Source organism: Hermetia illucens, chromosome 2 (assembly GCF_905115235.1).
Source record: "Hermetia illucens chromosome 2, iHerIll2.2.curated.20191125, whole genome shotgun sequence".
Taxonomy (NCBI): Eukaryota; Metazoa; Arthropoda; class Insecta; order Diptera; family Stratiomyidae; genus Hermetia; species Hermetia illucens.
The window spans coordinates 120,915,675-120,942,148 of NC_051850.1; the positions used below are offsets into that span (position 1 = coordinate 120,915,675).

Genomic DNA, 26,474 nt, shown 5'->3' on the forward strand with positions numbered 1-26,474 from the left:
CACGAAATTTGGTGAGAATGTGTGGTCTTTGGGTCAATTTATGCACAGCATTTTGTGTTCAGTTTGAAGAGGGAGCTTTTTCACAGAATATAGTCATGTGAGGTATCAAATGAAAGGTGTCGATTAGTACTTTTTGAAACTTATCTTGTTTCTGATAATGGGTGAAAAACGTTCGAATGAGGACTCAAAATATATGCCTCAATGCGATAATATCATTCTGGAAAGTTTAAATGCAATCCAACTATAACTAATGAAGCTACAGAAGGTCAAATTTTCATCATCATATAAAGTGAATTTACATGAACTGACGTGTATACACATGTTTATTATATTGGTTACTAGCTGGAAGCTTTATTAGCACATGCATATATAGTAGTGATTGGCACTGATATGCAAATAACTAAACAAGTCGGAATACCGGAAGCTCGCGGTTCGGGTATAAAGGTTTTGTGTTCATCTTATGTAAGAAATTTTAACGCAGATTTTTCTATCCGTATATAACTACAAATCCAACATATTCCTTCATATTTTTACAAACTACGAGGCATACGTACATATTACAGCCATAGATATTACGCTCACCCTAAACAAACAAACTGCCTATTTCCGAGTACTGTACACATATATGCACGTACATATATTGATCGTACTCATATTTCCGATTTACTTCTTATATCTACTTGAATTAGGCACTACCCGCAAAGTTCATTAGCACGCATATATTATATACCTACATACGCACATGTGTGGTTGACAAATTACTAAAAAACTAAAACAAAATAAATCTCTGGGACCCAATTCATAAGAACTCATTTCATTGTGGTATTGACGAATTGATATGTGATGATGACGTCATGCAGGTTGTAGAGTGCACGAAATTCACAAAAAATTGTAAAGTTTCACCCCCTATAACTTTGTTAATAATAGTTGGTTTTTTTTCAAACTTGACCAAACTGTGCACTATGTTCTTCATTATACGCATGCCATATTGTACTTCTGGGATGAACATAAGGGGGGTGCCGGGTAAGTTTCTAAAATGTGGAAATATACTATTATTAACTTTATTTGTGCAGATATCGGACCCGGATATATTTTGAGGTCTAGATTTCGTACAGATGCACTACTCTGATTTTTTTCAGATTTTTCGGTTGGATAGGTTCTGGGGGTCATATTTTGAGTCCTCACTCCCCTATGTTTCATCCAAATTCAAATATTGAACCAGTTTCGAAAAGTACTAGTTTAGACCTTTCATATGATACCCGACATGGCTATATTCTGTACATGTATCGGGAGCCCCCTCTTAAACTTAACACAAGATGGTACCACTTACTGCTGGTAAAGGGAACACCAGATTACATACTCTCACCAATTTTCGTGACAATCGGTCTAGCCGTTTCCGAATAAATCGGGTGTGACAGACAGACAGACAGACGGATAGACAGACACCGTCTCGATTCTATTTTGTTTCACAGAAAACCTTAAAAAAGCCAAAAACGGCAAACTAAAATGTCGTATGGACACCATGCTTGAAGGGCTTGTGACAATTGAGAATGTAGCAATGTATTTTCACATTTTCGTAAAAACTGTGTTCAAACCATATTTAGATTAATAGCCCCCCGGTCCTGTTAATGGCGGGAAGAGGGTTCGTGGGCTTTTTCAACTGCATTTATATATGTGCGTTGGTGCGAGTTTCAGACGCACAGTGGCTTCAGACTCTTGACTTTTATATAGAACATGTGTGGTGCTGCACTAGATACTGTAAAGGCAAGCACGTGTGTGCCAATGAGTCACTCTGAATAAGCTGCTCTTTGGTGCTGGTGAACCGGCACCGCCGATTTCCGCCAGAGATAGCACGTCTCACCATAGGGTCAAAGCTCTTACTGTCCAAGACAATGATCTTGCCAGTCCTCATGTATTCCTCATAGACTTGGGTTCTTAGCTAGAAAAATTGCGAATTCTTGGCCGCGTTCGAGAGAAGAATCCTCAGAAGAATTTTTGGCCCCCTACATGAGGATGGACGATTCCGTAGCCTACATAGCGACGAAATCTATGAGCGATACCATGACCGTCAGGTTGTTGATAAAATCCCCCTCAATAGATTACGGTGGGCGGGTCATTTAATCCGTATGGATGAGGATGATTCCACCCGGAAAGTCTATAAGGGCAATATCTCTGGTAGAAAAAGAAGACGAGGCAGACCCTGCCGAAGATGGAGCGATGGTGTAGGTCAAGACGCCAGACAGCTTTTAGGGATATCGAATTGGTGGACCTCGGCGCAAAACCGGAATGTTTGGAGTTCCTTATTAAGGCAGGCCTAGACCGGATACCGATTGTTGCGTCGTTCATGATGATGATGAGATAGCACTGTCTGCAATATTTTATCTATATATTTTCACTTTCGATGCTATTTCTTCACTAAAAGGCATTCTATGTGGGATTCATATTGTTGTGGGTACTCCCTTTCATAACATTCCAAAGCGATCAGATCATAATCAAGCGAATTACTGAACTATTTATCAAAATCCGAACCTCGATCTCGATTATAGTTAAAACTAATTACTGTTTCAACGAGGACGTATACTTGTGCCACTCTCTTTCTCCTGGATCGTTAGCAAAAAAAACTGAATATGAAAAAACTGAAAACTGATACTGAATTTGTCTTCCTGCTTTGCTGCGGCATGGAGTGTTTGTTACATGGACTAATAGCTCTTTAGAACCCTGATTTTAGTTTTAGACATTGCTGTGATATTCAACTAAGTTCAATATACCCTCGAAACTGAGAGCAGTTAAGAACAGCTTTCCTTTTGGTGAGATAAAACATTATCTGCAGTGCTTTTTATTATAGTCACTAGAAACAATTATATTAATAACAAGTGGAGAAACTGGAAGCTCGGCGATTCAGGTCTGCAGGGTTTTTTTTGATCTTTTATGTAATAATATTCGGGTACGGATGTGTGGCCGGATGGTTCAGGTGGTGAGAGTGCTAGGCTATCGTAACGGAAAATCGCGGATGTCGGATACTAAGCGACTCAGCTGTGAATGAGTACCTGAGCCAATGCTGACCAAATTGCCTCATATAGTCTACTGTAATGTACCGTTACGGTCTTGAATGAAGTGCTCTAATACACTTCAAAGCCCAGCGCCAATATATTGTTTCGCCAACCATTATTATCTATTACTATTCGGGTATACAATGGTTTCATTTATACATAGCTCGTGGTATACGTTGAACGTAGCCGATATTCATTTTATCTATTAGGGAGTACCAATTTGACTCAAAGTAGACAACTTTGACCTACTGTAACTTTGTTAACAATAGTAGGCTACTCCATATTAAAGCGTACATTAATGCATTATTACTGGTCTAGGATGAACTTTGCGTGCCACATAGAACGATGTAACTTACTGCATGCGTGGGCGTTTACAGTTTCCATCTTCTCACCAAATTTGGTCTCAATGGGTACGATCGTTTCTGAGAAAGGTGCTTGTGATAGACATACAGACAGCAAAGCCCCGAAACTGGACGGCATACCGAACAAGGCCCTCAAGCTTCCCGTGAAATATAACCGGATATGTTCGTGAAGTTGTTCGAAGCGTGTAAGTCCCCCTCGGATACCCTCTATCCTTCCTGCATTATTGAAACTGCAGAAGCTGGTGATATTGCCTAAGACTTTTAAACCTCCAGGGGAACCGTCTTGCTATAGACCCATATGTCTTCTAGGTACTATGGAAAAATGTAATGTAATTTCCAAGAGATTACTCCCGATCGTGGAGGGCCAGTCAGTTCAGATCGGCAATATGGGTTCCGTAAAGCCAGATCAACCATTGATGACATCAAAATGGTTACTGCCTTGACCGAAAATGCAATTCATGGAATAAGTTGTACTAGCAAATATTGTGTGGTGGACGTAAGGAATTCATTCCACTCGACCAATTGGAACCTTATACGGAAGTCTTTAGCAACGATTGGTGTTCTCACTTACATGGCTGTTATTGTCGATAGCTACCTGCGAAAGCAGCCGCTTTGTTATGATACCTATGCTGAACTCCAAGCAGTACGCTGTCTCCGGGTATCCCACAGGGCTCTATATTGAGCCCACTGCTGTGGGACATCATGACACTTAACCTTCCGATTCTGGAGGAGGCCACAGCAGTGGGTTACGCCGATGACAAAGTACTGGTTGTTGTCGCAAAATCAGTGCTGTTAAGGCTCATCAGGAGCCGTAAAAAAATTACTGCGTTTCAAATTTGTTGACTCGTTTGTGTAAAATATAAGCTTACTAAAATTGATTCAGAAATCCGACTATTAGTATCAAAGTCATAGCAGTTCAAACTCATCAATTTCACCAGAATGCGCTCCATCTTAAATCATGCAAATAAGATGCTGACGTCATAATTGGCAATCGAGTGAAATATGAAAGTTCCATTTACCGAGAATTTACTTCTCCCAGCCCTTTCTGAGGTTTCATGTGAAGCAAAACCTTATTAGAATCGATTCAATGTCTGTCTGCTTACTACTTTACTGTTTTCCCCAAAACTCTAAAACTCATTTCCATTTAAAAACAGTTGGTCAGTCTTTATTTATAGTTATTCATCATTCATCAATCATATTTGTTCACAATGGGAGAATTGTATTCAAAAAAATGTTTGGGACTTTTCGGAGGGTGCCTGAATTTTTATCCTTGTGGCGCCATTAACAGCTAATCTGAGATAGCCTCTATACTTTTAGGCAGTTAGCATTGCTTAGAAGCCAAATTTTAAGAAAAACTATTATGATTTAACAATAGATTAAGACACCTTTAGCAATCCTTCAAAAACACATACAAATTATTTTTAGATTAATAAGACCCCTTACCCAAGCAAAATATTTTCTGGACATTCGGTGAAATTCACTCAGTGCAATCGTTATGCAATTTCTTTGAGGTGTGACCAAATAGTGTTCAAGGATTCAAGCCGCTGATAGTGCACTTGTTGCGCTTTTCTTTTTATAGTTTAATTCTTCTCTTTCTTTAGTCTTTGGCTTGTTGACAAGCGGGAAGGCTTATCGTGATCGGCTTCGCCATTTGGTTTTATTAAATGCCTGATCTGGATGCAATCGCGAGGCTTTTAAATCCCTATCCAGCGTATGAAGCCACCGTTGTTTCGGCCATCTTTTTTTCGCTTACCATCGACTTCGATGTTCAGACCAATCTTGGTTGGCGCAAATTACGTGACCATACAATCGAAGACGCCTCTCTCAAAATTTTTCCACGATTGATGCAACCCCATGCTGATCACGGATACCCTCATTTTGGATCTGATCAAAACGTGTCACGCCACCAGTCCAACCCAAGATCTTCGTCTCCATTATAGTCAGCCAATACTCAGAACAATACAGAGCGACAGGACGGATTGCGTAAAATTTTAGATTTGCGAGGTTCGTTGATGCGTCGATCACAAAGCACACCAGTTGTGGAGTGCCACCTGGATGGTTCCGTTAATGCGTGAAGCAATTTCAAAACGCAGTTGGTTGATAGCATTGACCATTGGCTGATAGCATTGGCCCAACATATTTAATTCGCTCACTTCTGAGCAGGTTACTTTCGCTGGCAATGGTTACCCCTGTTTCATTGGGATCGGTCGTCGAAAATTTTGTTTCATTCAGATTCAGTCTGGAACTGTGTTGCATGAGGCGATCATGCCATTTTTGAACAAGTTGCTCGGGATCATTTTTGTTATTAAAAGCTAGGAAAACATCATCTGCATAAAGCAGATGGACGTTGGATGTCCCATGTGACGGTGTCCATAACAAGAAATGGCGAAAGGGCGCTTCCGTGATGAACACCAACAAAGACACGAAATAGTTTTGATACACCCGCCACACTTCGAACTTTACTTTTCGGATCGTGATAGAGCAATTGAACCCAGCACACGAGTTCTACTTGCACTAAGTGTTACCGTAGAGCATACCAGATGAGTTCGTGTACCACATGGTCAAACACTTTCTCTAGATCCAGACATGCAATGTGAAGAGAGCAATGCTTCTTACGGTGTTTCTCCATGAATAACTGCGCAGCGTATTTTGCATCCGTAGTTGATAAATCCGACTTGATTCACGATTATTTCATTAATTTCGCGAATACGGTTGTCAAGAATGCATTCAAAAATCTTCATGGTATGGGAAAGTAACCGGATCGAACGGTAATTCGAACATTCTGCTGGACTACCTTTCTTTTTCTATATTGGAGCTGTGGTACATTCTTAGAGGGCACTACTTTCCAGAATAACCTGATTAAAGAATTCACTGAGCCACAGTTTGGAGTCCCAGCTCTTTGCGTTCCACAGCTCAGATGCAATGGGGTCAGGTCTCGCTGCTTTCCCCGATTTCATACGTTTTATTGCTCCCTCGACTTCAGTTGCGTTGACAGGAACTGCTCCCAATGTCGGCAATGGTTGCGAAAGTGCAGGATGAGCATACTCTTCAGTCTGATTAATGCCAGTTTTAAAGTTAATTATTAGGTCTAGATGATAATACCACGGATCACTTGTGCATTTGAACTTAGTTCTTTTCGAGCATTGGAATTTGTGTTTGAGAGTGGAAAGTACATGAAAAAATTATAAGAATTGCAAGAGAGAGATAAACACACTTTTCTCATTCGGTAATGAAACGTCAGACAATTTCAGATAATGAAAATGACTGTAATGTTGAAGAGTATTGCGATGAAAATTTTACCAGATCCAGCATCAATAATTATACCGTCATCAATTTTAAATTAATCTTCCACGCCTTTGAAAGCGAAAAAATCCGCACATTCTCGGTTGTCTTCAATGATAGTGACGACAAAGTATTCAGTTCAGCCGCAAAGAAATTTTTGAGTGGGGACACAACTGGATCTCTAGTGCTGCTTACGGTTTTTGCTGAAAACAAAACCTCGGTTTACTGTCTGTCTTTCTATCAGTCACATCCATTTCCTTAGAAATGATCACTCTATTGATGCGAAATTTGGTAGTAAGGTGAATCCCTTTACATGCAGCGAGTAATATGATTCTAGGTTGAGTTTAAGTGGGAGTTCCGAAATATATCCAATATTGCCATGTGGGGTAACAAATGAAAGGTCTCGATAAGTTCGTCTTGAAGCAGATATTGTTTTTGAGATTGCTTCCACAGGAGAAGAGTGTAGTGGTCATGGAAGGGTCAAATACTTCAAGGATGCATTCTCAGAAACTACCTAACGAAAAAATCTGAAAACAATCGTGGTGCTGCACATTGTATCTAGGCTACAAAATACTCTCTGTTATGATATCTGCTCAAACAATGTTAACAATTATGTAATATCTTACCCCTGTTCGCAGTAAATTTTCAAAATAGAAAGTGAACTAGGTGAACTTCATTCTAGATCCGTGCAGTAACGCAGCAAGATAGAAAATATCATACTGAAAAGTTTGGTGGAAATCCTTCTATTAGTAACAAAATTATAGTTGGTCAAATGTGCCCCTTCCGGTCAAATTATTATCACCACGAGATAAAATCTGAGTAGCACATGGAACTGAATATCGGATGTATTCAATGTATATTCACTAGGAGCTATATACATACATATAAGTGGAACTATCATGCAACCAAATATTGTTTATTAAAATTCAACAAAACTTTTTCATACTTGAAGCGTTTAGCTTCCGGTTTCCCGATATGTTTCATAATAATTTTTTTTTATGTATTTATTTAATTTGTCGTTATATTTTATATTGACTTTATTCGAATTTGACAATTATTTTTGATTTTTTTAACTTGGGCTGTTTGCATGAATTTAGTTGTTTGCAATTCTGGATTAATCTCTTTGATTTGATCTCCCATTTTTACTTTCTAACTCCGCAAAACTCTCACTATCTCACTCATTATACATCTGAGGCAGATTGAGGTTGCGATCCGTCGTGAATCTTTCCTCCTCCGTTGAGCTCGCATGTTGATCTTCCTCTAGGTTCCGATGTTAATTTTTCAGGTTCCGGTTCGGACCAACGCATTAGTAGAGGACACGTGAATTTTTGTGTGAAGATATGTGAGGTATCAAAGTATTCAAAGAACACTGCCCCCATATTCCCGAGCCCCGCTAGAAAAGAACCAAGCAACAACGTGGCGACCGTATAGTTTGATGAAGTTTCGAGATTCGCGGGTGCCCCTTCACCGTAAATTCCATCAATTTTGTTTTATTTTTTGGTTTTGGGGTAGCTTTCCTCACTTGATCGGCCTTGGCCATTTAGGACGGTGTGTTGGCCGTCACCAATCTCGCATATGTCATTACAAGGTCGTGAGAAACATCGGATCGGTGTATCAATCATTATAATCCATTATAACTGCTAATCCGCTTGCTAACACAAAGGTTCCGTTCGGCCCCTTTCATTCTAACTTGAAAATCCCACTAAATGAAAACAATGGTTGCTGTTTCTTAAAATAGAGAATGTCAATCTATAAGACAGATTGTAAAATAAATACTAGTATATTCCAGTTTTCTTATCAAGACATGACTTTCATGCCAGGTTGACCTATGTAACGAAATTCAAAAAAGAGGTAACACCCCTATTTGCATACATTTTTTAGTAACAGAGTGGAAAATTCGTCTTTTTTGCCTATTTTTAGAGCATAAAGTAGTTTATTATATTTTTATGAATTGTGCAATTGCTCAAAGTCAACTAAAACCTCAAATTATTCCACCATCCTACGCAAAAAATACGCGTGCTACGGTTTTATTCCCTGGAATTACGCCCCAATTTCAATACGCGTGATTTCTCCATGTCACATGAAGTTGCTTCAACTACTTCTTAATGTTCTTGTCAACAGATTTCATATGTACAGTCACCAAGAAACATTTCCACAGCCTCAAGACAAGTTACTTTCTTTACTTTTATCTAAGTGTCGTTGACTTACGCTTATTTACATTTAAATCAAAAGTGCACAGAGCCAAAACGCACATGTTCGACTTGCGTGACTTTGACAAAACTAAGTAATACATAACGGAGCACAGAGGCTTCAATTGGACCAAGGAGATTTATGGCATTTGATATTGAAACTCGGGGCTAATATTGGCTTTGTCTGGCTGCAGCATATCTCGGAGCGGGAACGCATGTACGGAAATATATCAATTGTAGTTTGCATAATGTGGTATTTTGCATATACCAGCGAAATTCTGGGGAAGGATTCCTTCAAGGTAGAATTTGCCGGTCGATGTAAAATTTTGCGATGGAAATTTAAAATTCAGAATCGTCGTTTTTATGCGAATACTTATCAGCTATTCAAACAAGGTTCAATCTGCATACTCACAATGTATGCCATGACAGACGAATCTTGTTTTCTGAAACTCTAAGTAGCAGCAATAAAAGACTACATCATTTCAGATTCTCTGGCATGTTGGTAGAGTAAAGAACGTCTTTATAATAATAAATTACATTTACTTACACTTTTTCAGAGCTCCCAAAATAGAAACAACTGAGAACGATATGATTTTGGAATGCCAGGGACTCTATATTTATTGGGTTATAGCTGTGAGCAGCTGTCACTCTTGCACATTTAACTTAGCGAGTGGAAAGCTTATATGAAAAATTGGGTTTATGTTGGTTTTCGCTTCAAAACCAATACATACCTCTGATCGTGCTTATTATGCATTAAATTGTTGAAGGATATATGCTTTTATCCATGATACTACATCACCACCGTCCTTCACCGTATAATATCCGGGCACCTCCCGTGGATGAAAAGGTAAAATATCAGTGATGTCGTCTTTGCCATCATGGAGAAAACGAAAGAAGAGGGTGATCGTCAAAATTTGAATAAGAACACCTACATTGAATGAAACAAGGGGGGGGGGGGAGAATATTTGCGCGGTCCCTACCGTTGCAAAGAAAGATAACAGCTAAAGTAATGGTGGAACATATCGAAAGCATTTCGAAAGCCTGATCGACAGGGAGCAGACTCCGATCTGTATCCTACTCTACTGACCACACCAACCCCCTCCTGATACTTCTGGAACAGTGCAATCTCTGCCTCAACTGTTCGCCATTGACTTTGAGAAAACATGTGAAGGCCTGAGCAGAGAGTCAACAAAAGCGTTGACAACACAGTTCTTCGTGGCATATTGTTCGAGTGCAGGGGCTATTACAAAATCAAAATGGGTTTTGACTGATTGACAGGGAACATCTAATCAAGTCGACCCTATGACAATTAGCAGTATATTTAGGAGTAGTCTTATGAATGTGAATAATAAATGGAATGCTGACGTCGATCTCCAAACAGATCGTGATCGTTTATCTTCACATGCGAGACGGATCACTTCATCGATCTAACTGCCGACTAGCAGTGGTACGACCTTCTTATCGCGCGCGCAAACGACACAGACTTGAAATAATCTCTGCAAAGTTTTTACCTCCAACTAATCGTAAATCCTACTATTCTCGGAGCGACATATAACGACATATAACGCAAGATGTCACGTCCTGTATTGAGGTGAAGTCACAGATAATTTTGTAGTTGAAAACGGAGTCCGACAGCATTACATTTCGCAACAGATTTTTTTCTTCTTCTTATTCGTGCTGCCTTACTTGGATTACACGTAGGTATGGACCAAGTAAAATACTTGATCTGAGCTGATAAAATCTGCATTCCCTCTTACCGAGAATGGACCTTGGCCAAATGGCTCCGCATTCTGAAAAGATTCTTACTCTGACTGGTCTGTGCACACTGTACGAGTATCAAATTGAGTCAGTTGAGCAGATGAAGTGCATGAAAATTGACCGTACTGTTTCTTGAAATCTCCAAGTGAGCGTTTGCACTTACCTGCATCATGTGATCGAGTTTCTCTGGCTCGACACAATTTTGGATCAAGAACTTCGTCGTCGTACGAGTCGGATGCAGGTGGATGCCGTGAGTAGAAGGTGGAAGTGACAGGTATATGCCTTGAAAGGGCAACCTCCATTTTTGGCTGTCATGGAATAGAACCCATTATCCCAAGATGGCCTACGAGTGGATCACCTTAGAGCTGCTTGGGATAGAACGGCGAAAGAAACGTGCAAGTCCTGGAGAAAGTTGAAACACATTTCAGCCACCGACAGGATAAATTGCAACCAGATAATTGTTGAGTTTAAAAATGTCAATTCCACATCATAGACAGCAGGTTTGCTTTTCACAAATATCTAGTTGGTGCGTTTTATATAAAGATCAAATTCTGTGGTATCTGATATGAATTGGTCATTGGATTACCACTCAGCCGCCCCAGACAAAGCCAAAAACAGTAAATTTTACTTAGGTGGAGCTTGAGTTGGTAAGTTATTCTGGCCCCACACTTCCTTTTAAGAGTTCCGGATAAAAGTAATATTTAGAACCATCACAGAGGAAGCCGCCTACACGGTAGCCGGAATGATGCCGAATGACCTGATTACTCCGCTGATCGGCACGTAAAAAATGCTGGAAAGGAACAATCTTTAAGCAAGTCACTACAACGGTGGAAAGGGACGGAAAAGGGCCTATGAACCCACAGAGTGATTCCTAACATTAAGGTGTAACCACAGAGAAAGGGACGGAAAAGGGCCTATGAACCCACAGAGTGATTCCTAATATTAAGGTGTAGCCACAGAGAACGCATGGTGCGATATGCCTTGATCTCACGCAGTCTCTCACGGGTCATGGCTTAAACCGTAATGCCTATATACATTTCAACTGGACAGCTCACCTAACTGTTCCAACTACGGCAGTATTCTGGAGGACCCGGAGCATGTCTTTTTCCATTGTGCTAGATTCGCAGAGGAAAGGAAAAGTCTAGTGAAGACATTGGGAGCAATAGTAGCGGCTGGAAGTCTTATTAGGAAAATGCTTGCATGCCAGGAGAACTGGAATGCAGTTAATCACATGAGGGTACAATTCAGGTTCAGAAAGGCGAAGGGGGCGATTGCAGTCGATAGGCGAAGGGAAAGACGAGAGCCATGCCCATGTCTCGGGTGGTAATACTTAGCAATTGTTAAGGGCAAGGAGGCAGGAGTCAGAGGGCGGTTTTGAAGCTAATAGCGGGATTTCCACGAAACTTTCCACAATTTTGGTTCTTCTAAGATAAACTTAAGGAGGCTTTCTGGTCAATTTCAAAAAGGTCTATATTATCTTAAGTTTACTTGAGCGGATATCGGAATGGGATGCATTTGGAAGTCTAGATTTCATGTAAAAGAACATAATCCTGAATTTTTTCCAATTTTTGGGTTGGGTAGTTTCAGAAAATGAGTTCTTCTCACTTCAAATTTGCACGTTTTGAGCCCTCACTAGCCCATTGTGCAATTTACCGGAGAAATAAAATATGTTTGTGAAAGTAGTAATTGACACCTTTCAACTGATACTCATACAATTTCTATCCCCCTTCACATGCATGGGGAACCCTCCGTTAAACTGAAAGTAAATTTACATATGTTACTAACTGTATACGTGGTATTTCATAGTTTCCAAATGTCCACCAAATTTCATTTGGATCGGTGTAGCCGTTTTAGAGAAATGTACGTCTGACTGATAAGTAGTAAACCGATTTGAATTTGTTTTATGTAAACCCTTAAAGACGGATATTTTACGTAAAGGCATCTTTTTTTCCTCGTCGGGAGAAAGGAACTGATTAATGAGGAAAATGAAGTCGGAAATGGAGGTGTGCAGGGCTGTTTGGCCATCTCCAGTTTTTTGCACTCTCCCAGCTAATAAAATCCTCAGGTTAAATTTTGCCCTTATTTATTGTTTTCATCTTCTCCTCTTCTGGATGAATGAATCAGGCAGACCTTTATCTATTTAAAGTTACCTTTTCCAGTGAAGTTGATACTTGCATAGTCAGTAGAATAAGCCACATTTTCAATCTTCGAATTAGGTAGGATAAGCCTAAAACGGAGAATCCTTTCATTTATCTAAATTTCGGTATTTTTGGGCAGATATTCGCTAACTGGAGATACAATTTCAGGAATACCAAGGGTTTGGTGATACCGTCACCATTGTTGCAATCACGAATCTTCACTACTCTCACCACTACGAGTTTAACATGGTGGACTCTAAGCTAATTATAGAATTGAAACGTATGAAGTTTGGTGAAACAGGGCGCGCAATAGACCTGACCAAGTGTCTGGAGCATCTAAAATTTTATTAATTAGCACTATAGATTCTCCGAAATCGAAAACCTTCTTTTGGATGTTCTTCTGCAGTTTTTTTGGCCCTTAAAGCAATAGTCCTTGCGTTCAAGGAACAATCTGCAAATTCTTTTCTCGCCTGTCTGAATTTTGGTTTCCTGTATAATAGATACAACTCCTCTTCTACCTAATTCGTCATATGGTGTCAAAACTTTCCGGGTCCACTCCGTCCGCAGGAGTATATCCACATTTCCGGTGCTAATTAACACAGAGATTGTGAGCGTATACCGACAGAATATTTCAATGTGCGTTAGCGGACCTGCATGGCTAATGTTTGCCATATTTTTAGATTTTGGAATAGCTCTGCCCTCTTGATTCACTATAATAAATCAGGATGTAATTTTGGCTATTTCATATTCCTCACACTGACTATGAGTGAAGGGAGCTACTTTAGGAAGAAAGTTAGGACAACCGGAAGCACTTTTTATGTAACATAGAATCAGGAAAAAGGAAGGACCGATATTCTTTGTAGTAACACAGCCCTGGTTAATTTAGTGAAAGTTCAGTTGCCAATTTAGTGCACTATTTGAATAATTTGTCAATTTCTAAATTGCAATGCTTAAGTTGGCAATAGAAGCAAAGCTTGAGCCCCGTTTTTCCTCTTTTTCATCCTTTGTTCCAATCATATGCAGGGTCGGTTCGTTTTGATCGGTTGCGGTATTTTGTTCTATTAAAGGTCTGATCTGGATGCAGTCGCGAAGCTTTCAGATCACCTTCCGGCGTATCAAGTGTCTCTAATTTCGGCTAACCTTTTAGTGTTCAGACCAATCTTGGCAAGTGAATTCTCAATAGCGCGAATTACATGACCAGTCCATCAAAGATGCCATAATTTTCCACAATCGGTGAAACAACTTATCGAATATTCTCATTTGAGATGTGCTCATGGTGTATGGTGTGCCACTAGTTCATAGCCACATCTCCGTTTCCATCACCGCGAAGTATCGTCCTTTGTCTTTCATATACGGCCAAAAACTCAAAATAATAGCGGGTGACCGGGCGGACGACAATGCGGTAAATTTCAGGACGACAATGTGGTAAATTTTGTATTCGTTGATACGTCGATAATAAAGAATGCGGAAGCAATTCAAGCAATTTCATAACGTAGTTTACCATTGGCCGATATGATAGCATTGATCTGATTTATTTAAATCGCTCAATTCTACTACTGACGATGATAAAGGTTGTCTCATTGGGGACGATCGTCAAAAATTCTGTTTTATTCAGATCTAATCGGCGACTATGTTGTATTAGGCGCTCATTCCATTATGGAAGAAGTTAGTCTAGATTAGTTTTGCTATGAGATGCTAGGAAAGCTTAATCTGTACATCATCAGATATAGAGCGCTAGATATCTCATGTAACAGTGTCAGTAACGAGAACAAAGAGGAGCAGTGAGAGGACGGTTCCTTACATGACATGATTCACGGTTATTTGAACGATGTTATAAACACAATTATCAAAGAATGCGTTGCAATGAACGATGTTGAGGTGTGATGGTACCATAGCGAACGGCTTTGCAGTCAGTGACGGTGGTAAAATGTCGGCGTCTTATGAGAATATAGTCGATTTGGGCTTTACTGTTCTCACTGTAAAATATTGGAAGATGAGGCAATCGTTTGATAAGCCACATGTACAAAGTCGTGCAAATAGTCTATACGCTCTCCACCGTCATAGCGTGCTCCAAAGCTTTTTCCCCCATGGCAGCTTTTGTCGTCTGCCTTTTCTTCTACATGATCATTAAGATCGCCCGCAATGGCGATATAGTCATCAACAGGTCTGTATATGATGCATATACAGTGAAGAAGTAATCAGGCAGTATGAACAGCTGAGTGAGTTTCTTCAGCTGGTTATTAAATCACTCGAGTTCTTTATTGGCATCCCGGAAGCCCTCATGGATAGTTAAATAACATTTGAGCTTTTCTTCTATTTTAATAGGAAAAATGATTATTGAAATATGAATTGCATTCTATCGATCTCAAAAATAAGAACCATTTGCACCTTCATGCTAATTATTACGAAATGCAGCTTATAATGTCACCAGTTTCAAAGGTTTTTTTGCGCTAAAAATACCCCAAAATAAATTTATATGTTATATTTGTTCAGCATAGGGAAAAAGTTCTAAGATTCCACTAAGTAAGAAAATCATTCAAAAATATTTTCAAGATTTCTTAATCTCTCAAGTTTTATAGCTTATTTTTAGCTTCTCTAGTCTACAATTCACCAAAAATAGAACAATTTCCTACTCTCCCACACTACCAGATTAAGTTTCCATTAGCACAATGACAGAGATATCTGGACTTTATCGATAAGCCTCAAATATGCCTTTGTTCCTCTCAAAGTTTCAGGAGAAGATAAAATTTGATATTCTGCCAAAAGGCTTCGAAGCCACATTTTCATTTCAGCTTTCCAGATTTCTTCTTCACAGTTCCCCTTGAGATATCTATATACTTGTTATGAGATAAAAACAATATCAGTTTCCAATATCTCTACTTGATTCAACTAAGTCAATACTAAGAATTATTCAGTTCCGAGGCTAGTTCGATTCATGTTCGTTCGTTCCGCTGAATATTGCAACTGCATTGTTACTTGGGAAAGTACGTCAACATCATGCAATCCCATTTATAGCTATGAATTATTAAAACTCCAAATAACCAAAGTGCATTCTTACTGTTTTTTGATTTAAGACTCTCATTCGTTCTTATTCTTATGAATTTCTTACAATTCTACTTTCAGGTCACAATACTTTTTGTGGGAATTTTCGTGACAGGAGTCGTTGGGAACGTTATCGTTTGTGTAGTGATTGTTAGACATTCTACAATGCATACTGCAACGAATTATTATTTATTCAGTTTAGCGGTATCCGATCTCATGTTCTTATTAATGGGTAAGTAATTTTCATTCTTAAAGCATATAACCCAAATTATCTACTCAGCTCTTCCTATCTTTAATGCGGAAGTAAAGTTTCCACTCAGAAAAACTTCGGACTAGATACACTGGACGTACGTACTTGTACATATTATTGTGTTTCAGGGAATAATAATTCTCCACACATGAAAAATACATCTCGTGTGGTCCAACATGTTTTCCTGGAAAAAGTATGAGGAATATATCCTGGGAAGGAATATTGTTCGAGAAAGTCATGTTTTCTTATAGTTGTATACTCATTTATATGTCCTTGTATGTATTATTAATGAAATACAATTTGTTGAAAGTAAAAGTGCACTCAACATTTGGCAAAATAAAAGAAATCCCATTTTTAGCGAAAGTCACGTGGATACATTCTATTTTAGGCTTTCACTTCGTTATCGACTCTAAGACAAAGACAAGGAGTCAAGGGAATCAAACAGTCCGGTATGAGGAAGGTCATGGTGGAAATGTAAGCAACAAGCCTTTCAAGCCTGCCTAAGATCAGATTCGTTTCCTCGTTTTCCTACGTACTATAATAGACTATCGTTGAGAGGCTATTTTACTAAAATCTTATTCAAAATTTCATCGGAATCATAATCTGGTATGTTGTATAGAATAATTCACATCTTCTTACGTAATAAATCAATGGAAATGCACTCGTCAATTGTACAAATACCTACATAGCCTAGAACTTTACTGCATATCAGCTGACTGGAACTTGAATTTCACCCCCGGAAGACTTCCTGGAAAAGTTCTGGGAATGTCTCATGTTTCATAATTAACTTTGTTAGGCTTTTGCATTAATTAATAATTCTCTGAAAGCCACAGATATTTTGATTATTGTTATTTATTATATTCACTCAATACACCATACCCAAAAATTATTTTATATATATTTCCTCGAAAATTTGACCGACACAGATAGAAAACATTTACAACAAGTTATTATGTGATTTCATGGGAAAAATTCTTTTGCTGATCTTAAGCATAAATTTATTAAAGATACTTTATTTCATATTTGTGTAAAACAAAACCTTATTGAAATCGATTGAATGTCTGTCCGTCTGTCGTTGTGCTTGCTTTTCGCTGGAGCTTTTTTGTGGAGGTTACCGACTAAAAAACATCCTTGCTAGAGTCATACTTGCAGTGGATGCTTTGTCGCAAACACACTGCATGTGTTGCTTATAGTTTAGATTTGCGTCTATCATAACTCCCAAGTATTTGATGGCAGGCCTGGAAGTGATGTTATAATCCCCAATTTGAATGTGGGTATAATTTCTTTCACGGTACTTGGTGACCAATGTCAAATTGCAACTGTCTATTCGACCGTTAACAGCACTGACTACTTTGCATGAGTATAACTCAGTACCTTCGAGATGCTGTGCGACCACAACCAGTATATTACTGGTTTGTAGTCGCGTAACTCAGGGACCGGAAAATTAAGTATATCGTTGTTGAACAGCAGTGGGCCAAGTGCAAAGCACTTTGCGATATGCATCATGTTCACTATAAATAAGCTGACACCGCCTTGCGTGGCATCAATTGCAGTAGCTTCCCTTTACAGCTGAACAAAGCGGCTCTTTGCGATAGTTTTTTTCTTGACCTCTGTTAAGCAGTAATATGTATGTTCAACTGCGTAACAGCTTGCAATAAACGACGCCCCTTACCTTAATTTTTCTATTTCCTAGCTCGAAAGCCAACGTATTGAGAACATCAATTAGCATCTTTGAACTTCAAACTCGTGAGGCGAGAACAAAGCTGTCTAACATATATGTATATGTACCATGTATCTTCGATCACACAAAGCTGCTAGCCGACTCATGGTGGAGTCCAAACTTCGGATAGGATTCATAGCAATTTCGCCTCGGATTCCTAAGTAGTCAGCGGTACTCCTGGACAATGTACCTTTTTTTTCCCACATCTTCATCATCATGCAGATAACCCATCAAATGTCAACTTTATCGCGAGCCAACAGCTTCTGCATTATCCCCCACCGCGTCCCTGCAGTCGGAGCATATCCATGGGCGGGGGATCGCTTCCTTACTTTAAAAAATTGTCGTGGTTCCGAAGGCCTGCATCGTAAGTTCCTTTTTAATTTGCATTGTTGGTATCTTTCCCACACACCAAAAACATGCAAACACGTGGCCATGTAGGCCATGCATTTCACGGCTGCTGTGAATGAATCGTTGTAAGTCGACTTTTGGCGGGAAGGGGGAGGGGTGTGTAAAATTTGCCTTCTCTGAATATAGCCATGCAAGGCTCTAGACCGGAGGTTTTTAGGCAGTTTTCACTTTTGGCATTGTCGTAGAAGGGGAGTGTGGGGTTTGCAAGGAGGTCACTTATTCGAACTATTCTTTCTGATGGACTATTCAGTCGCCGGAAAATTCGAATCTTTATTCTGGTTTGTGTCAATTTTTGATCTTCTCTTTGTCTATTTTAGGGCCACCTCCCGTCGCTCCCTTGCCAAGCTTCACCAGAATTTTGCGCTCTCTTTCGATCGTGGTAGGATATTTATATAATCCGTATAGGCAACTATTCATTGTATCGTAGAAATTGGAACTACTGGCATTTTTCGGATTGTATCTTTCAACTAATATTGAATAATGTTATGGTCAGTCTATCCCCCTGTTCTGGAGTCTGCGCTGAAGCACCTTATCAGCTCCCATGGATCTAATACGGGCTGGAAATGCTAAATGAGCCACTGACAATATTAAGTGGGGTAACTAGATGCAATCCACTTTATGAGCATTCAAAACTGAACTAGTCGCAACAATAAAATATTGAAGTCTTTTTTCTTTGTTCCTACACGCACCCATTAAAAACGACCCCCGTTCTCTCCAGCACCAGCCCCGCGGGACCACCATTTAGGTATTACTTCGCGGCGTAGGTTTGCCTTTAGGCACTCGTCCTGCTCCTCCTTTCGACTTTCCTTCTTCTTCGCTCCTTCAGCAACTCCTCCTGTATTTATACGATTGTGATCAGCATCTCCGCAACTAAGTTTTCCGGGCTCACGCTTCTGCCCAACACTTTGTTTAGGCTCCTCCTCTCCATTGAAAATCTTGGGCAGTGAAACACCACATGCTCTCAATGCTCCGGTATGCCACGACATCTAGGACAATTCGGAGAATCATCCAACTCCACGTGGTGCAGATACTGCTTGCAGCAACCACCGTGCCCATGAGGAACTAGGTAATGTGGTAGTTGGTCTCCCCATGTTTCCGCTCAAGTCTCACCTAAATGTTGAAATTGAGCCTATGTATCCACCGACCCTTCGTAGACTCGTTCCATCTGCGTTGTCAGAGATCATGCGACTCTGACCTTGCTTTCTACCCTCTGTGTGCCCGTCCATACGTCTTGCATGGTACTCCACAGTCATTTCTTTCGCCAGAATATCGACAGGGATCTCGCCTGCCACCAATAATACTGGCTCATCTGATGTGGTTCTAAAGGACTGTAAACCCTCAAAGCCATCAGCCGATAAACCGAGATCAGCTGCTTCTGTTTCTGAGAGTTTCCAAGCGCCTCTACCCAGACAGGTGACGAGTAAAGCAGGATGGAACGCACCACTCTGGCCACTCAGGCCCTCTCACAGTGTTTCAATCCACCAATATTCGGCAACATTTTTGCAAGTGCCGCGGTGGCACAGGATGCCTTTTGCCATGCATATTCGAGGTATTACCTAAAGTTCACTTTGGTGTCAATTATCACCCCCAGGTATAATATTGGTAAAATATTGGAGTCTATCATTACTTTAAACTAACAAATACAGACTTCGCAATAAATAAAACCTGAGCTCTTCTATCACCTCCACTTCAAACCCCATTTGATATAACATATGTATTCACCATATCAAGGCAGATACTAAACTTGACTAACATCTAGCAGAAATCCAAAGCTTCGGGGCGTTCGATGCTATCCTCAATTTACCTTACATTCTCAGGTGAGTGGTGATATCGGGAGCGAAATAGAGCTAGAAATTGTGTTAAAAGGCCTTAACAGAGTCGTCATTGGCGTATATGAGGCTAGCTGTCGGGCTAAGATATTCAAGTCATCAAGGGACGCATCCTGGTGGAACAAAAACTTAGTCAGAATGAGAAAGGAAGTGCGAAAACTGCTCAACCGAGGGAAACAAACCAGAGACTGGCAGAGAAACAAAAAACGCTGACGTGGTTAAGCTATGCGATCAGGAAAGCAAAACAAAACAGCTTTAGGGAGTTCTATGAAAGAATAGAATAAACTGCCGACGCATCCAGGTTATGCAAAGCTATAGCCAATGACAGGGCAATATCTTCTGTTTGTGTGAAGATGAAGAATGGGACACTTACCAAGAATGACGAAGTCACAGCAGCCTGATAGGAACCAAAGGGTTGGAAAGGAGAACTGGAAACTACCAAAAGTACGCTTCGAAGCTAGCGTGGCATCACGAATTACTGATACCAAGGGATAACACGACAACCAAGTTTCACTTCCATAAGGAGTTTGGAGCACTTTGAAATAACAGGGCAAACTGGGAGACCGTAGCATTGACATATGGCTTAAACCAGCAACTGGTTACCTGGTATACTGACAGATCCCTTACGGTAAATGCACTTTGAACCAATAGGTTAGCATACCAGCATATTTCAGGCGAATAATACAGATAGACGATGTGCTTCCTTCAACCTGGAAAGGCCCTATAGACGGCAGAACATTGCTATTAGGTCCAACCAGGTGAACTCTAATCGGATATGGAAATGCTTTGAAGGACTGAACACGCTCGACTCGTTCAATAAAGTGTAGATACACCGGTTTCCAGACCACATTGGCTTAAAAAGCAGTGGACGAGCGGACGGAGCACCGGCGCCACTATACGGGCCAGAGCCATTCTGAATGGCCACGACATTAGAACATGAAGAGGAACGGCTAGGGGAAGTTTACTGGGATAACTTGCGAAGAATGTAACAGGGCAGGGTTTTTGCGGGGGCACATAAATCCAAGCTTTCAAAAGATTGTTTAAACCTCTCCAGCAGGAGCCTCCGGATAATTGTGGGAATACTCACTGTCCTCTGCAGGCTAAATTCTTACCTGGGGAAGCTAGGGGCATCTGTAGACACCGTCTGAAGATTCTGTGAGGAGAGTTATGAAACCTTCACACATGTTCTGGGACAGTGCCCGGCCCTTGTGCAAAGTAGGTTCAGGTACGTGGGAGAATACTTAATATCAGATGATAGGTTGAAACATTTGGAAGAATAGAACATAATAAAGTTTCTGTTGATTATAGGTTTAAACGAATTCAGGAGAGCTCAACTGGTCAAAGCACTGGGCTGTGGTAACGGAAGGTCACAGTTCAAATCTCACTGTTAACAGAATATTTGTTATCGTCACTGGATGTCGGATACCAGGCGACTCAGCTGGTAATGAGTACGAATAAGAGTAAGAATATCGGGTAAGCGCAATGCTGACCACATTGCCTTTTGCAGTGTACTTTAGTGTACCATTAAGGTCTGTGAATGAAGTGTTCTAATACACTTCAAGGCTCTGATCCAATATGGATTGTTGCCCGAACGATTATTGTAATTATATAGATTTAAACAACAATATCATATTGTATCGTTTATTAGTATACTATAGCCAGTAAAGGGGTATTATATTCTTTTAAGGACACAGTGCGACTTCCCTTGACAATATTATTAAGTATGATGATTTCTTGTTAATTATGGTATTGAGTAAAACTTGCTTTCCTAGTAATCCTAAGAACCGAGGTATTGCTTTTCTTTTTAAAATAACATCAACATTTATTATTTGGTGCCCAATGTGGGTAATTTTTTTGGAATTGATGGTTTACAGTTTTTTACTCTCTTTCTCTCAAAAACCGGTGAAAATATCTTCCTCATCGAATAAACTAATAGACGTTACTCATGTTCTCTTAAATAGAGAATAAGCTATCAAATTTCAATATCCGGCCCGAATTTGAATGTAGATCAACTACTCCAGCAATGGACAAAGGCTGCTGTTATAGAAATATTTGTTTATTTTTAAGAAATTTCGCAGTGCACGCAACAACCTTTTACTTAGCATCGAACTTTCATTAAGGAGCGCCGAGTGTTTGGGGTGCTGAGACCGTTGCAGTGTTAATTAGACGTGGTGGTAATGAGAAGGTTAAGAAGACAAGATCAACTCTTTCGAAAATCGACAAATAAAAATTCTGATTAAAAACGAGTTCTTCGAAAAAGTGCAGTATTCGTCTTATTCTGCTTAAATTATTCGCATTCCGATATTGAAACTTTGCAATATTGAAACTATTGAAACTTGAGGCGTACGTTTATAGCAATGTGAACCTGCACACATGTGCAAAGGATCACAATATGGTTCCAAAGAATGACTAAATATTTGTTAATTATTCAGAGTCTCACCTCAGCAATTAAGCATGCTTTCCATATACGCAATCACCCTCAAAAACAAATCGCAACATTGCGTTAAGTCAGTTCCAGTCCTTCCAAACATTTATTCACTGCAATGAAGCTAAATGCTTGCAAATAAGATTACGGCTAAGTTGCCTGAAATTATTGCGGCAATCTCCGAATAATTTGTCTTGTCGAGATAAACAAATGATTTAGTCAGCGTACAAACATTGTCCCGCAATTAAGTCTGTAATTATCTTCCTATATGCGTGAATACACATTCCTACATAATACGTTACTATTTCTCGGCACTGTAGTGTCATATGGTCTACTTTGCGAGTGCTTACATTCATACAAGCCTATTCGTCGATGCAGACGTTGTAGGCCTGCGATGAGAACAGGCAGATTTGATTACATTAATAACTTCATACGCATAACTAATAGCCTCTTATTGTAATATTCGCCAGAGAGTTGTTTGCCTGGAGTACGCCAGGACTCATTCATGAGCGGGCAAAGATGTCGGTGCGAAAGCTCAGTTAAAATTATGATCGCCGCAATAATACGTGTCAAAGGTGAGTAACTGGAATTAAGCAAATGCGGCACTGCAGAACATGAACTCATTGTTTACATGCTAAATTGGATCTTCCTGTTGTGCCAAACAAGTATAATTCGGTGGGATCATAATTAGCGAGCATCTATTTATCAAGCACAACTTAAGATAAAATTTAGTAACTCACGTGAAGTGAATGGAAAGAGTAAACAACAATAGTACGTTGTTTTGCTCGTAATTGGTTTCTTGGAATGTTAATGCAGTGGTAAATATGGAGTATTTTCGGGATGAACGGCCAGTTTTACGCATCATGCGAAACTTCGCTAAAGTACATAAAGTACAGTCTCACATGCGGAATTGGTGACAGGAATTCATGTTTTAGAATCCAAACGGAAACAATTCGAGTCAATTCCTGGGTACGAGTATGAAATTGGGCAATTTCACAAAAAAGGACGACACTTTACCTCTAGATGACATCTTTCCATTGAGTTTTCATATGCATTTTGACATAAGAATAATTTACAAAGTCCGATTGCCCTACAGTTAGGGCCAGTGCTCACCTAAGTTTACAACTTCCAGAGTTACTTGATATGTTCTTTTATGGAGCTGGAAATCATAAAAAGATTAACTTCTCGCTTAATGTGCCTTGTCCGGATAGCTGAGTGGTAATAGCACAAGGCGTACGGAAGGTCGCGGTTCAAATTTCACTGGTGGCAATGGAATTTGTATCGTGATTTAACGTTGGATACCAGCCGACTCAGCGGTGAATGAGTAGTTGAGTCAAATCACGATAATAATTTCGGGTGAGAGCAATGCTTACCACATTGCATCTTACAGGGTACTTGTAATCCTGTAGTGTACCATTACGATGTGATCTAATTGGATTGTTGCACCAACGGTTGTTATTATTACGAGTTGTCACAATCTCGGCAGATGCCGGATACTAGCACGAAGTGGCAAGCATTTAGGCCCGAACGATCCTACCTACTTAAAAGCTAAAAGGGCGCTGGTGGTGGTGGCCGGTGGTAAGTTAGTGGGAGAATCCGTCGAGAACTCCTCGCAATATCGAACACGTATGCAGAATGGTGTACTTCGGCATAATTTGAACCAGAATGTGTAAGAGTTCCAGGACATCAAGGGAAGTTGTGGCGGATGTAGGTACAAGCCAATATTATGAGAACTACAACCACCCGCTCGAGATGCCAAATTTCTTTGATTTTCCCAACCAGTGGCTCATAGTTCCCTTTCTTCTCCACGTATTTCCTCTCAATGTTACTATTATGGCGGATCATCATCATCAACGGCGCAACAACCGGTCCCCGGTCTAGGACTGCCTAGTAAAGAATACCAGATATCCGCATTTTCTGCCGAGGTCCACCAATTCGATATCCCCAAAAGCTGTCTGACGTCCTGACCTTCGCCATCGCTCCATCTTCGGGAGGGTCTGCCTCGTCTTCTTTTTCTCCACTAGATATTGCCCTTATAGACTTTCTGGGTGGGATCATCCTCATCCATACGGATAAAGTGACCCCCCCACCGTAACCTATTGAGCCGGATTTAATCAACAACCTGACGGTCATGGTATCGCTCATAGATTTCGTCGTTATGTTGGCTGTCCATCCTCCTGTTTTCAAAGCTGATAACGGCAGGCTTCATTTTTTGGCTGACTAAGAAACCTACTCCGAGCACATGGTTTACTGGATGGCCACTATTATATATGGTGTAGTGGCTCTTCTCCAGGAAACCGGTCCCTGCCCATCGCATCTCCTGTAACGCTGTTACATCAGCCCTATATTGGAACACGTTTTCGAGTTGCGGGTGCTTCATCTCTGTACAGGGAGCGCACGTTCCATGAGAAAACGCGCAAATCGTTTCTCCTTTGTCGTTGCCGGGTTCCTCGGTGTGTAATCCGTCCTGTCCGAGGCTCTTATTCCTACCCAACCCTCAACCTAGAGGATCAGTTGGTATAATTTATTCCGTTTTTAGGCGCGATGGCGGATAGCGATATCAATAATATACGCGGACCGACCCGTCTTGTCAATTAATAGTACGTCAGGCGTGTGCGGTATGTGGTGATAAGTTAGAACTTGTCGGTCCCAATACATGCTGTAAGCAGAACTATCAATTACTGCTTGTAGCTCATATCGGTAAATCGGACATGTTAGCGTGATCAGCCCATGCTTGTATGCAAGGTTTTGATGAATCACCTTATATACACGCGTTCTTTCATTATCAGCTTTTTATTAGCTCGGAAGGCCGACTTGGCGATGATGTTAAGCCGCCAAGTCAACCACGCCCCTATCTCGGATGTCACTACGGTAGAGTTTAGATGATGCATTCAGAATTTGGACATAGTTGTCCGTATCCGCCGCTGGACGTTTTCCTGGACGATTTTCATCCACGGCAATATTCCGAATGCATAAGCCAGTTAAGGGATAGCGAATACATTCAATGCGCTTATTTTATTCTTCCCCGAGGGATACGATTTCAGTACCAGCTTCACACGTCGCAGGAAATCGGACAGCAAAGCATCCTTCAGATCAACAACTCAAGAATGGGTTCCTTGCAGAATGCCTAGGTATTTGTAGAAATCTGTCTCGGTGGTAGCTGGGATGTGGAGATCACCAATGCTATACCTTGCATGTAGCTCGTGATAACCTTTGCGGATGGCTTGGATTCGTCACTTGTCTAATCCAATCCATCCGAATATCACGGCTGAACATGTCTACTATTCGCAACACACTTCTAAGATGGTTGTCAGTACCAGCATATAGCTTGATGTCTTCGAAGTACATCAAGTGTGTCAGTTCGCACTTACCACGTAGACCATACTTTATTGCAAAACCATACCCTCTAGCATCATTCAGTAGCCATTAAAGGGGATTTAGTGCCATACAAAACCAAAAAGGACTCAATGAATTCCCTTGAAAGAAGCCCCTCCGGATGTGAATGGGATCTGAGGGTATTGGCACCCTGAGATGAAGGCACTGATAAAGTGGTGTGTCACCCTTTCATGGCTGTCGCCAAAAGCTTTATTAGTTTCGGATCAACGTGATGCAAATGTAGGATATCGATTAGCTAGGTATGCGGAACACTGTCGAGAGCCTTGGCATAATCGATATAGCAAATAAAGAGGTTTCTTTGGCCTCTAGTGTGCCCTTATACCAGAAATTCTGTACCCGATCCAGACCTAGGCCCCTCCAGTTCTTCGAGCCGTTTATGATTTATTATCATTAAAATTCCTTGAGAATGTGAGATTTTTGCCGGCTAAGTCCACCTCTCGCAGTGTTAGGACTAAGGTCTTCCTATCCAGTAGTTTTCTTTTCATTTTCAGCTCCGCTTTGTAAGGAAAGATGCTGTGATCAACTCCAGCACCTTAACTGATTTACTCTGGAACTGGTTGTTCAACATAACCTTTAGTTGCTTGGTAGTTTATCGTTTATGAGAGAAAGTCGATCTGCTTAACTT

General features: G+C 40.4%; 1 protein-coding gene across 1 annotated transcript in view; it reads left to right on the top strand.

Annotated features, from left to right (window-relative positions):
* LOC119649842 (neuropeptides capa receptor) overlaps positions 1-26,474 on the top strand; it is a 131,295-nt gene that overhangs the window by 29,762 nt on the left and 75,059 nt on the right. Inside the window, exon 2 of the mRNA XM_038052186.1 lies at positions 15,903-16,053. Within this exon, the coding sequence (XP_037908114.1) occupies positions 15,903-16,053 (151 nt within the window). The remainder of the gene's footprint in view (positions 1-15,902; positions 16,054-26,474) is intronic.